Source organism: Pangasianodon hypophthalmus, chromosome 20 (assembly GCF_027358585.1).
Source record: "Pangasianodon hypophthalmus isolate fPanHyp1 chromosome 20, fPanHyp1.pri, whole genome shotgun sequence".
In the NCBI taxonomy this organism is placed as follows: Eukaryota; Metazoa; Chordata; class Actinopteri; order Siluriformes; family Pangasiidae; genus Pangasianodon; species Pangasianodon hypophthalmus.
The window spans coordinates 1,037,279-1,050,301 of record NC_069729.1 but is presented as its reverse complement, the minus strand read 5'-3'; the positions used below and the strand labels follow the sequence as shown (position 1 = coordinate 1,050,301).

Here is a 13,023-nt window from a genome sequence, read left to right as displayed (position 1 = left end):
AGGCTTGGCTTTCAGGCCAAAGCATTCAATCTTGGTTTCATTATATCGTAGATTTTAGTTCCTTGTGAGCTGAGGTTCCTTACGGTGCTTTTTGACAGTTCCAAAGAACTGGTCAAATGCCTTTTATTGAAGACTGGCTTTTGCTTAGGCACATAACCATAAGGATCTCTGCCATGAAGATAAAGTAAAGTGTAGGTCTGAATACTTTTTTAATTGCACTTTATATGTTTAAGTGCTTCTTTATTAAACTATGCTAATTTTGTTTTTGTTACACAGTTTTATGTTGCTCAGCTCAGAGTAACATGTATTTAGCTTCCTCCAGCTGGTGCTATACCTGAGATTATGGAATAAAACTTCTACGCCTGCGCTGTACTGTACTTTTCCAAAACTTCAATTCAATTCAATTTTATTTGTATAGTGCTTTTAACAATGGTCATTGTCACAAAGCAGCTTTACAGAAATAAATACATTCAGGATATAAATTGTAAATGTATGAATTTATCCCTAATAAGCAAGCCAGAGGCAATGGTGGCAAGGAAAAATGAGATGATATGAGGAAGAAACCTTGAGAGGAACCAGACAAAATTTCCAAAAATTTGTTTAATATATTTTTATGAGTTTTCTCTAGACCAGTACTCAATTTGGAAACAGTACAGTCACATTCTTTTTATATGTGGAAGTTTGTGTTTTAAGATTTTTGAAGTGCTCTATTTGAAGTTCTCCATTTTCAGCATTTCAATGAATTTTCTGTACTGAAGGAACTGAATAAATGAGCCGACTCTGAAGTACATCAATGTTACAGAGTTTATTGGACCTATAGCTTAAGCAAGGACAAAAACAACGGCATATTATATGATTGTTGTCTTGTCTTCTCTTCACCCTTTATTCAGCTGACTCCTTGCCCTAAAAATAAACAAACATGAGTTAACTTACAAAATAATGCAATAATCAGTGTATGATTATTAAATATTTTGTATGCTTCCAACTATGCTCTTGAGAATGCAGACTGGTTTTAGAATGATATTTGATATTTGAATTAACTAAATGGAATACCTTTCCAGCATCTCTGCTCTTGGCTCTCAGCTTGTTGACCTGGGACTCGGCGATGTCAGCACGCTCCTGAGCTTCCTCCAGCTCGTGCTGCACTTTCCTGAACCTGGACAGGTGAGTGTTGGCCTGCTCCTCCTGTGATCAGCAAGTCACATTCAATTTAGTGTTAAGTAAAATATCTGCATGTTTGTCATTGTGATGCACTGCATGAATGACCAGTGTAGGTTGTAAACTTACAGCTTCCTCAGACTGTCTCTTGTAGGCCTTCACTTTCAGCTGCAGTTTGTCCACCAGGTCCTGCAGTCTAGTCACATTCTTCTTATCCTCCTCAGTCTGCAATTGTTGGTGTTTATTTAGCTTTTACTTAGTTTAATTATTTCTCTTCATATGGACTACATATTGCCAAGTATATTCTGTACCTGGTAGGTGAGCTCCTTCACTCTCCTCTCATATTTGCGGACTCCTTTAACGGCGTCAGCGCCACGTCTCTGCTCGGCTTCGACCTCACTCTCCAGTTCACGCACCTAGAACAGACATTTCATTTGTAGAAAACCTTCTAATAAAATGATTTGCTAGTTGCATTATGCACAATGTTTAAATATTGCAACATACCCTAGATTCCAGTTTCTGGAGCTGCTTCTTTCCACCCTTCATGGCGAGATTCTCAGCCTCATCCAGACGGTGCTGCAGATCTTTGACTGTAACCTCAAGGTTCTTCTTCATCCTCTCCAGGTGGGCACTGGTGTCCTGCTCTTTCTTCAGCTCCTCTGCCATCATGGCAGCCTAGTGTATGACCATATCAGCAATTTAGTTTTCGGGTTAACTGTAATTCACAGTGGTACTGTTTCTATTGAGTTAGCCACTCACATCTGTGATGGCCTTCTTGGCCTTCTCTTCAGCATTTCTGGCCTCCTGGATGGTGTCATCCACCTCACTTTGGACCTGCACCAGATCAGCCTCGAGCTTCTTCTTGGTGTTGAGCAGGCTGGTATTCTGTCAAAAGTGGTAACAAGATGACATTAGATGTTTTTTCACAAAATATCAAAGAAAAAGCAAAGAGCAACATCGGAACAGCTAGTAGATCCTACCTGAGAGTGCAGCAGTCCCACACGCTCACTGGCATCAACCAGCTCCTGTTCGGCCACTTTGCGTCCTCTCTCTGTCTGCTCCAGTGCAGCTCTCAGTTCCTCAATCTCTGCCAGCATCAGATTATTCCTGCGCTCCACCATGGCCACCTGCTCCTTCATGTCTTCCTGTCCTCTGACAGCCTCATCAAGGTGCAGTTGGGCATCCTGATGTGAAAGTGGATATCACTTTGACTAGAACTTTCATATTAAACAATTGTAAGCTTTTGTTGTGAATAAAAAAAAAACTTAAGGCAGACCTTGAGCTGTCCTTGGACATTCCTGAGCTGTTTCTGGGCCTCAGCAGCCTGGCGGTTGGCATGGCTCAGCTGAATCTCCATCTCATTGAGATCTCCCTCCATCTTCTTCTTGACCCTCAAAGCATCATTCCTGCTCCTAACTTCAGAGTCCAGAGTGCTCTGCATGGACTCAATCACCCTCTGGCTGTTTCTCTTAATCTGCTCCATCTCCTCATCCTTCTCAGCCAGTTTCCTGTCAATCTCACTCTTAACCTGGTTGAGCTCAAGCTGGACACGAAGGATCTTGGACTCTTCATGTTCAAGTGTTCCCTTAAGAAATATGTTGAATGTTGAACAATATAATGCAGATCTAGTTTTACTTTATTTCTGCTTGTTGCAGTTATGCATAGTTACCTCGGCTTCTTCAAGAGCAGTCTGGATTTCTGATTTCTCAGTTTCCACTGTCTTCTTTGCCTTCTCCAGCTCATGGATGGTCTTTCCAGTCTCACCAATCTGTTCAGTCAGGTCAGAGATCTCCTCTGCAGAAAAGAGAGAAGTAATTGTTTGTTTCTTTTCATTTTAAGAGTACTACAAAATTACATGTGAATTTCTGTTTAACATACGCTGGAGGTTCTTGTTCTCCCTTTTCAGAGTCTCCAGCTGGTCAAGAGCTTCCTCATATGAGTTCTTCATCTTAAAGAGCTCAGTGCTGAGAGAGCGAGCCTCTTTCTGAGCTCCTTCCAGTTCAGCCTGGCCTTCCTCATACTTCTGCTTCCATTCTGCCAAGACCTAAGTGTCACATTAAATAGGATCATGTAAACATTATGCTTGTGCCAGTTTAATAACTTTTGTATTTTTGGTCAAGTAACAGATGTTCACCTTGTCAAAGTTCCTCTGCTTCTTGTCAAGATTGGCAGCCAGGGAATTGGCTCTCTCAACATCGATCATGAGGTCCTCCACTTCACCCTGCAGTCTCTGCTTGGTCTTCTCCAGAGAAGCACACTTGGAGTTCACAGCTTCAATGGATTCCTCTGCGTCTTGTAGACGCTGAGCAAGCTTTTTCCTATAGGGAGGTGAATCAGCAATGTGTTGTAACTTTGGCTATGATGTGGATTATTTGTTTAAACACAGCTGTTTGTCATTGTGATTTGAATTTACTTGGCCTCCTCAAGCTCCTCTGTACGCTGGATGGCATCAGTCTCGTATTTGGTTCTCCACTGAGCCACCTCACTGTTGGCCTTGGACATTGCACGCTGAAGCTCAGCCTTGGCCTCCTGCTCTTCCTCAAACTGCTCTCTGAGCAGATCGCAGTCATGACGGGCTGATTGGACAGAATGAGCCAGGGCGTTCTTGGCCTAAAAGTAAGGTTTGATTTTCAGTTTGCAAGTTCACTCATTCATACGGATTGTTTTAATCACACTACCACATGTACGTTAAAGGACTGGGCAGATTTGTTTAATTAGTTTCATTATTTACCTTCACTTCCTCCTCAGTGACTCTCTTGAGTTCTTCAATCTGCTGAGTGTAAGCTTGTTTTCCTCTTGTAAGCTGGGAAACAAGTGCATCTTTCTCTTCCACTTGCCGGCCAAGTTCACCTGTCGCCGACAACAGTGGAATTAGCTTTGTGTTACACATCAATATTTTGATTACATAATTGAAAAGTTGAAATACTCACCATTTTCAGTCTGGAGGCGTGCTTTTTGTGTGTTAATGTCATTCAGTTGGCGGACATTCTCATCGTTCTTGGTCTTGAGTTCACTCAGTTGGTCCTCAAGGGTGCGGCACATCTTTTCTAGGTTAGCCTAAAGCATAATAGGAAAAAGTTTCAAGGTAATTTGTTTCAGTACTCTTTATCTAATATCTCAGCTATAAGAAGTAAAGTCCATTCTGATACCTTTCCTTTGGCCACAGCCTCCATGTTACTGGAGAGGTCATCAATCTCCATTTTATATTCGCTCTTTTCCTTCTCCAGCTTCTGTTTGACACGCTGAAGGTTGTCGATCTGCTCTCCAAGCTCAGCAACACTGTCAGCTTGTTTCTTGCGGAGGGCAGCAGCCGTGGCTTCGTGCTGCAGAGTGGACTCTTCCAGATCACGACGCAGTTTCTGGAACTCGGCCTCACGCTTCTTGTTCATCTCGATCTGAGCAGCAGTGGCACCACCAGCCTCCTCGAGCCTCTCACTGATCTCCTCAAGTTCTCTGGAGAGATCAGCTCTCTGCTTCTCGACTTTAGCACGAGCTGCACGCTCAGCCTCAATTTCCTCCTCCAGCTCCTCAATGCGAGCCTAAGATGAAAAAAAGTTAGTCTTGTCTGAATGAATGGTCTTGCTTGCACAGCCTAGTGTCAAGGTGTTTCAAATCTCATTATTACCTGGAGTTCTTTGATCTTCTTCTGAAGTTGAGCACCCAGTGACTGTTCATCTTCAATCTTGCTCAGAAGTTGACTTACTTCAAAGTCCTTCCTGTTTTGTTGAAACAGGAAAAGTAATCATGAAGCAAATATTTTTATCAACGTTTCTGTATTTGTTGCTAGAATATATTCTTTCTTTTAGACCCACTCACTTCTTGATCTTCTCATCAGACTGCTGCTTGTCGTTCTCCAGGTCCATTATGGACTCTTGGGCCAGTTTCAAGTCACCCTCAAGCTTTCTTTTGGCTCTCTCAAGGTCCATACGGAGTTTCTTCTCTTGTTCCAGAGAACCCTCGAGCTGTGTATGTGGGAAATGTTACATTTTCACTTGACAGTCTATAACACATTTATGAAATATTTCATTAAACATAGACTACTAAGGTCTTACATCATCGACTTGTTGCTCAAGCTTGGTCTTTGATTTGGTCAGAGTGTTAACTTTGTCTTCCTCTGCCTGGAGATCATCCAGAGTCTGCTGGTGTGCCTCTTGGAGGGCTTTCTTCTCCTTAGTGAGCTTGGCAATGCTCTCATCCTGAGAGGTCATCTCCTCAGTGAGGTTCTTGACCTATGAAAGAGCATTATAATAGTAAGTTGTCTGTTTATATTCTTATTTTAAAAGTAAAATATGTTCACTTTACTTAAGCTAATATCAACCTTGTTCTCAGTGGCATGTTTCTCCTTTTCCACTTTGGCCAAGGTGAGCTCCAAATCATCAATGTCCTTCTTCAGCTCAGAGCACTCATCCTCCAGTTTCCTCTTCTTTGCAGTCAGCTCAGCATTGATTTCCTCCTCATCCTCCAGTCTCTCAGTAGTCTCCTTGAGCTTGGCCTCAAGCTGGATCTTGCTCTTGATGAGCCCCTCACACCTTTCCTCAGCATCAGCAAGGTTTTCTGTTTCCTGTTGAATCAGATAGCTTATTATCATGATTTTATTTTTTCTATTCTACAGAGACATACTAACAAGACTTGAAATACTTACAGCTGTTACTTGCAGTTGCAGGTCATTTTTCTCCTGCAGCAGAGACACCATCTTCTCCTCAAGTTCTTTCTTTCTGGCCAGTGCCTTTGCCAAGTCCTCCTTCATTTTCTCAAAGTTCTCCTTCATGGCAGCCATTTCCTTCTCAGTCTCTGCACTCTTGAGAAGAGGCTTGATCTTGAAGTACAGCTTCATCCATGGCCAGTGTTTCACATTCATGAATGAGCGGATGTTGTATTGGATGGAATAGATGGATTCCCTGGAATTTAATATGAACAAGGTCAGTATGGACCTGCTTCAGTCTTAAGTTTTTAATGGTTAGTGGCTTTGTTTATTTTGAACTTAAGCATTGTGCTTTTGTCATCTAAACATACCTCCTCTCCATCATCTTGACAAACTCCCTCCTCATGAGGTAGCCACGGCACAAAGCCTGAGTCATGGTCACCAGTGATGCCAGTTTCTCATCTCGCATCTCCTCAAGGGTACCCAGCAGACCGGCTTTGAAGAACACCTGCAGGTTCATTTAGGGAGATTCAAAATAATGAGTCTGTATTCCAGAATCAATGGAAATACAATACATAATTTGCCCTCGTTATTGTAGAATTCTTTTAGATTTCTTGAGTTGCACTAATTTTCTGGAAATCTCTTTCTAACAAAACTACAAACCTTGGTGTGTCCAAACTTGTACTGGGTATGGTCCACGTCGATGGAGCCCAAGAGTTTCTCTGCAGCTTTCTTGTTGTCAATGAACTGTCCCTCTGGGATGACACTGGCATTCAAGACTTTGTATCTGAAAGAAAAACATGTATTAAAGAATATATAATGTGTGTATTCTTGCCAAATTTTCATTTCTTGGTCCCACGTGTAGATGCAAAAGGCACTTTTCAGGTGTTTATATAAACTATGTGATTCACAATACCTCTGCTTGAAGTCACCATAGAGGATTCTGCTGGGGAATCCCTTTCTGCAGATTCTGATACCCTCCAGCACACCATTACACCTCAACTGGTGAATGACCAGATGATTCTCCATCAGACCTAGAAAAATAGAAATATTATTATGTTTCTCTTAAGGGACCTCTTATATTGCCGGAATAGCATATTGAGAGCATAGTTCTAAATGAAATTCAGTATACCTGGGGTCTTAGACTCGTTAGGAATCAAGCAACGCACAAAGTGAGGATGAGTGCTCCTCAAGTTGGTCATCAGCTTGCCCAAGTTCTCCTGTAGAAGTCACACATTACAAGTAAGCCATTACCTAGTTTATATACTGTATAATCACAACCAATAAGCCAAAACACTTACCCTGAAGAGAGCAGACACTGTCTGGAAGGAACCACCCTTCTTCTTGCCTTTCTTTCCACCAGTATCAGCTGAACATTAGAGAGTTATAATTTATTGGTTAAATTTTTCTTCACATATCTACATTTGCAGACCAGAAGAATCACATTTGTTAATGGCTAGTAGTCCTGATTTCAGCAGAATGTGTTTATACAAAAAAAATCAGGTTTTAGTTTTGTTCAATTTTAGTTACAATAAATTACGCTAAAACTATTAATCTTACCATCAGTGGATGCATGGCTTGCATACAAGAAGGACAGCAGTTTGTTTGCTGACTTCTGGTACAGCTGCACAACAGAGTCGTTCAGTGGGTCCTTGTTCTTGTCCAACCATCCACTAATGTTGTAGTCCACAGTGCCGGCGTAGTGCACCAGGGAGAAGTGAGCCTCAGCTTTGCCTTTGGCAGGCTTTGGCTTTTGGAAGGCATTGCATTTGCCAAGATGCTGGTCATGAAGCTTGTTCTTGAAAGATGTGTCTGTAGCCTTGGGGAACATGCACTCCTCTTCAAGGATGGAGAAGATGCCCATTGGCTGTTGGTGACAGATTTTTCATGAGTGATCACTGCTGTATTATTGTTGAAAATCTTATTTTGTTGATAACGTTGATGGTATTACTGACCCCATAATAACTTACCTTCTCAATAAGCTCAATGCAGGCAGCCAAGTCCATACCGAAGTCAATGAACTCCCACTCAATACCTTCTTTCTTGTACTCCTCTTGTTCCAGCACGAACATGTGGTGGTTGAAAAACTGTTGCAGTTTCTCATTTGTGAAGTTAATGCAGAGCTGCTCCAAGCTGTTGAACTGTTACAGTAGATCAATATATTAGACATTGCCAAAGTATTGTAAAAACCAACAGAACACCCATCATACCGAAAAACAATTACTTACATCAAAGATCTCAAATCCAGCGATGTCCAGCACACCAATGAAGAACTGTCTTTGTTGCTTTGTATCCAACATCTCATTGATACGGATGACCATCCACAAGAACATTTTCTCATAGATGGATTTGCAAAGGGCCATGACAGAGTTGTTCACCTGAATAATACAAAAGTGAGCTTTATTAAGGATCGTCCTGCAATTTTTGCTTTCTATACAAACAAAACTTTATTCTCACTTGAATAATAAGACATTACCTGAGGTACAGTCTGGCCTTTGGTCACAAACTCGTTTCCGACCTTGACTCTGGGGTAGCACAAAGCTTTCAGCATGTCAGCTGAGTTCAGGCCCAGAAGGTAGGCGATTTTATCGGCCACTGAATTCAAGAAAGCCATGTTAGTCATTAAAAATTCAGGTTACTTGTTCTAAATAAATCTTGTGAATGTTTTTTAAATGTACCCTCAGTGCCATCAGGCTCAGCCTGCTCCTCCCTCTGCTTCTGCTTGAACTTCATGTTGCCATGATGCATCACAGCACCGGTCAGCTTGTAGATGTTAATTTTCTCATCAGAGCTGAAACCGAGGATGTCGATGGCCGTCTGTGAGATGAAAAGAAGAGATTAGTCATGTGTATCTTTGGAATTAAGGCACACACATGTCTTTTGTGAAATTACAACAAATAATTTCTTCCTACATCTGTGGCAATGAACTCCTCCACATCATTGATGCTCTTGACTGTGATTTCACCCTGGCTGATCATAGGGTAGTCATAGGGGTTGGTGGTGATGAGCAGTGCCTCTGTATAAAGATAAAAAATTAAATATTATTCATACAAATATGTTCTTCAAAAGAATTTTGGCACCATTACAGCTCATGAGATTTCGTACCAAGCAGCTCTGGCTTGTGTCCAGTCATGAGCTGGTAGAAAATGTGGTAGCTTCTCTCAGCAGACAGCTGGAAAGTGACTCTTGACTTTTCCAGCAGATCTGTTGACAAGAATTGATTTTGTTAAGCAGTGTCTCATGTTTATTTTATGATATATCACTTGTGAACATTAATCAGATAAATGTCGTTGAACAATTTTGCCAGGTCAGGTGTGCTTGCACCTTTGTGTTCTGGGTTCAGCATTTTGAATTGTTAATGATTAAACTGTTATTTCTGTTTCCTGCATTACTGACTAGAGTTTTTCCTCATTTGTATTAATGTAGATTTATATAAGCTTTAAGCCATTAAGTTACCATGGTCCTTTTAGTGCTGTTTGCCATTATCACCTAGTAATTATGGCTTCTCCATTAGTGAGTAGAATTTATTACCATAATCACATTTCAGATGGTAGTAAAATGCTGGTAACACTTTCTTTTCATGTGCTTTCAATCTCATTTTGTCCATCAACAAGATTTTAAAGGAATATTTAATGATATTCAAGAATATTCATAGTTATTAAAACTTACATGTTTCAATATCAGCTGAGGCCAGCTTGCCAGTTTGGCCAAAGTGAATTCTGATGAATTTACCCTGTAAATTAAAAAAAGACACACACACACACACACACACATATATATATATATATATATATATATATATTGCATGTATTTGATATACATTTTAGTCATGTGGCTGCATACCACAATCTTTGATTTATACATCTAGTATGTGTGAACTTACGAAACGAGAGGAGTTGTCATTCCTCACGGTCTTGGCATTACCATAAGCCTCCAGCAGGGGGTTGGCTGCAACAATTTGGTCTTCCAGTGACCCCTAGTGATGATGGCAGGTATTTTAGTGAGGAGTCTGAAGACTGATTCTGATATATAACAGTAATAATTATTCACTTACCTGCATTTTGCCAGGTGTAGGCTCTGCCTTCTTCCCTGAAGACATGCCAACCATCGCAAAGTACTGAATGACACGTTTTGTGTTCACAGTCTTTCCTGCACCAGATTCTCCACTGGGGGTAGAACAGCAGAGCACAGTATGAACTACTGCTCAATACAAGTGCATATATCTAGAGAAGAACCTCTGTCATTATTAGGGAATTATAATTTAAGAAGAGGTTTTGACTTACGTAATCAGGACTGACTGGTTCTCACGATCTAAAGGAGTAATAGAATTCATTAAACATTTTGTATAATGCATACAACTATTTATAAAGTGACTAATAGGAACAGTTAGAAATATGAGCAATATCATACCAGTGAGCATGAACTGATAGGCGTTATCAGAGATGGAGAAGATGTGAGGTGGGGCTTCAATCCTCTTTTTGCCTCTGTATCCAGACACAACGACAGCGTCGTACACTGGGAGCCACTTGTAGGGGTTCACAGTGACGCAGAACAACCCTGAGTAGGTCTGAAGGAGAGTCCAGAGAAATATTAATCAGTTTGTGTCAGCACATTCTCTTATATTTCTCTTTCATAATTGATCAATTCTTTGTTAAACTTACGTAGATCATCCATGCTGCGTAACGCTCTTTGAGGTTAAACAGCACAGCAGGTTCATTGAGGTGGGTCATCATGGCCATGTCCTCAATTTTGTCAAACTTGGGAGGATTCATAGGATGGACGTCATCTTCCTTGACTGTGACACTCTATAAAATAACAGTGATAAAACACATATGGTTAGTTATATAGGAGTATACAGTAAATGTAGGATCTTGACACTGTTAGATGTGTCAGTTATCTTGTCACTTACTTTGCCGTCCAGAGTCTCGACAGTGGCTTTGCCACCCTCTTTACTCTTCAGTGTACCCTTGACGTACATCTCAGCGGCATCGGTCACAAAGACTGCTGTTTTGGCATCAAAAGGTTTGTTCTGAGCCTCAATCCTCTCCTTTTCCGGCTTCCGGAGGTAGACGGCCGCCGGGCCGAAGCATTCCATCTCACCATCTCCCATGGTGGCAGGTTACTGTCGAGCCGAATAATATAAACGTAGATTATTTTACTTTGGACAAAGTCATCTAGTTGTCTGTTTTATAAATGAATTTTGTTATGTCATATATACATATCTCCTGCAAAGTTCATCTAGGGATCATGAGCTTAATTTATATTTTCTATTTGCTATTTGAGAAGACTTGCTTTTACAGTAAAACTATCTCAACTTCATCACAAATTTCCACTGAGGTCAAATCACTGAATTAATAATTGACATCAGCTTGACAGTTTGGGTGTCTGTGTATTTCTTCACAACTTTTTAGCATATCTTTTTTTCCCCAAAATACATTCTATGGTCTTTAAAGAGATTTCCTCGCATTTTTTTTACATGGCCTGACAAAATACACAGTACATAAATACACATTATGCATGTTTGAATTAATCCGTTTTTTTACCATTACGATTTTTAACACTGTACCTTGTTAGATGTCAAGAGGAGAAATTGGCAGATGGTAGATTGGCTGGTGGATTGTGAACACTGAAAAAAGAAGTAAACTTCAGTTAAGACATTCAGTGTAAACAATGATGAAATGCAACATTTTTTACAAATCAGACAGTATACAAAGATAATTCTCAAACACATCAGCACTGGACTGGAGACTTCCTCACCTTGGCAGGGAGCTTGAGGTTCCTTCAGTCCTTGGGGGAGCCTGTTATATAGCAGCATTACCGTTCACTCAGCAGAATTGTCTCGCTATATATGGCCATGTAGCATTAGTTGATGCAATGTATTTTTGCTTTATGTAACACTATTAAGGACATGCCTTGGTGTCATACAATTGCAAATGCTCGTGTTTCTTAGAAGGATTCTTTGAAAATGTAGTTTTCTTTATTATATTACTAACTATTCATTTCTTGTCATGCAAAGTAGAGAAAGCCCAGTAGTTTCCAGTGCAATGTATTATCAATTTACATATTGGAATTAGCATAAATAATTACACTTAAACCCCTCTCCGTTTATACATTTTTCTTTTTCAGAATATATTTCTGATCATGTTTGGATTGCTGTTTCTATTGAATATCCTGTAAAATCAAATGTATATTACTCTTAAAACAGTGTTGTTGGAGCTTTTTGTTTTAATTATTTATTGTTTTTAAACATTTTTTATATTTGGTGATTTTTAAAAAGGTTTATGAGCCCAGACATTTATTTTATGAGTTCTGGCATTGAAGAGGTACTAAAATTGGCCGTGGAGAAGCACTCTGATCTCACTGGTGTTCAATTTCATGGTCAGTGCCATCATTTCCAAATATATAAATCAAGTTTCCAAGAAGACAGTTTTCCAAAAGCAGTCATTAGTTTTCAGCCTAGATTTCACCTATTGCCAATAATATATTTTGTGTGGAAAAATCATGAATAATTTTAGTACGTGTAAGCAAGAGGAAAGAAAGAAAAAGGAAAGAAAGAAAGCAGCAAATTTTTAGAAAACATACTGCTTTTTTTAAATATACCACTATGAAGTGAGTTTGTTTTTCACATTCTGTTAAAAATGTTTATGGCATAATCCACATTGTCTCAATATCTCCTCAATTCATAGAAAAAAATATACTTTGGTATATTTTGAGCTTTTCTAAAAAATACGGCAAGATTTCAAAGTTGAGGTTTGTGATTTAAACATTTATGCAAACGTGAATAAATTTTGTTAACTGAAAAATGTTTAACTAAAAACAAAACAAAACAAAAAAAATAGTTACCTTTAGCTTTCAACAAGAGTTTTTTTTTTCTTTTAGTTATTTTGACAAATCCTCATTACGTGCCCAGACATGACTTGGATACACGGCAAGTTTTAAGGGATCTAACATTTAGTGCTCTTTAGTGCCACCATAGTATCAAATTAAGATGGCACAAATTTTAGTCTAAGATTGATTACCAGTGGCAGACCATAACATTCTTTTCCAAAGAAAGATAGGCTTTGGCAGTTGCTTACAAGGCAGTGAAATTTAGAAGTGATTAGCTGGATTCATAAAATGAAATGCTGAAACTGAATATTACAAGCAGAATGTTCCTATTAGGAATAAATACAAATATAGAAACCAGCTAGTGGTCTGGTGTGGGCCTGAAGAATTGTGTGCAC

General features: G+C 39.7%; 1 protein-coding gene and 1 long non-coding RNA gene across 5 annotated transcripts in view; one reads left to right on the top strand and one right to left on the bottom strand.

Annotated features, from left to right (window-relative positions):
• LOC117599904 (uncharacterized) overlaps positions 1-13,023 on the top strand; it is a 95,947-nt gene that overhangs the window by 49,839 nt on the left and 33,085 nt on the right. The window lies entirely within an intron of this gene.
• Positions 787-11,518, bottom strand: LOC113539531 (myosin heavy chain, fast skeletal muscle). The gene is made up of 40 exons (XM_034314219.2): positions 11,367-11,518; positions 10,710-10,922; positions 10,462-10,605; positions 10,211-10,367; positions 10,084-10,111; positions 9,855-9,966; positions 9,684-9,776; positions 9,470-9,533; positions 8,906-9,004; positions 8,713-8,816; positions 8,479-8,617; positions 8,277-8,395; positions 8,029-8,178; positions 7,771-7,941; positions 7,361-7,667; positions 7,102-7,169; positions 6,933-7,020; positions 6,717-6,834; positions 6,464-6,587; positions 6,172-6,308; positions 5,801-6,056; positions 5,477-5,719; positions 5,211-5,387; positions 4,975-5,120; positions 4,784-4,874; positions 4,308-4,697; positions 4,089-4,215; positions 3,890-4,008; positions 3,572-3,768; positions 3,293-3,476; positions 3,037-3,202; positions 2,828-2,952; positions 2,435-2,743; positions 2,139-2,342; positions 1,918-2,043; positions 1,663-1,833; positions 1,470-1,574; positions 1,288-1,383; positions 1,054-1,185; positions 787-903 (listed from the first exon to the last, which is right to left on the bottom strand). Exons 2-40 carry the CDS (start codon positions 10,908-10,910, stop codon positions 883-885), a joined length of 5,808 nt encoding a protein of 1,935 aa, XP_034170110.2. The 5' UTR covers positions 10,911-10,922; positions 11,367-11,518; the 3' UTR covers positions 787-882.

What these genes read in the sequence shown, in the direction of transcription:
- LOC113539531 (XM_034314219.2), bottom strand. Translation starts at nt 10,910, where the DNA reads ATGGGAGATGGTGAGATGGAATGCTTCGGCCCGGCGGCCGTCTACCTC. An exon ending in AACATGCCACTGAGAACAAG is followed by an intron (nt 5,388 to 5,476) that starts GTTGATATTAGC and finishes GCTCTTTCATAG; the next exon opens with GTCAAGAACCTCACTGAGGA. An exon ending in TCTGATGAGAAGATCAAGAA is followed by an intron (nt 4,875 to 4,974) that starts GTGAGTGGGTCT and finishes TCAACAAAACAG; the next exon opens with GAAGGACTTTGAAGTAAGTC.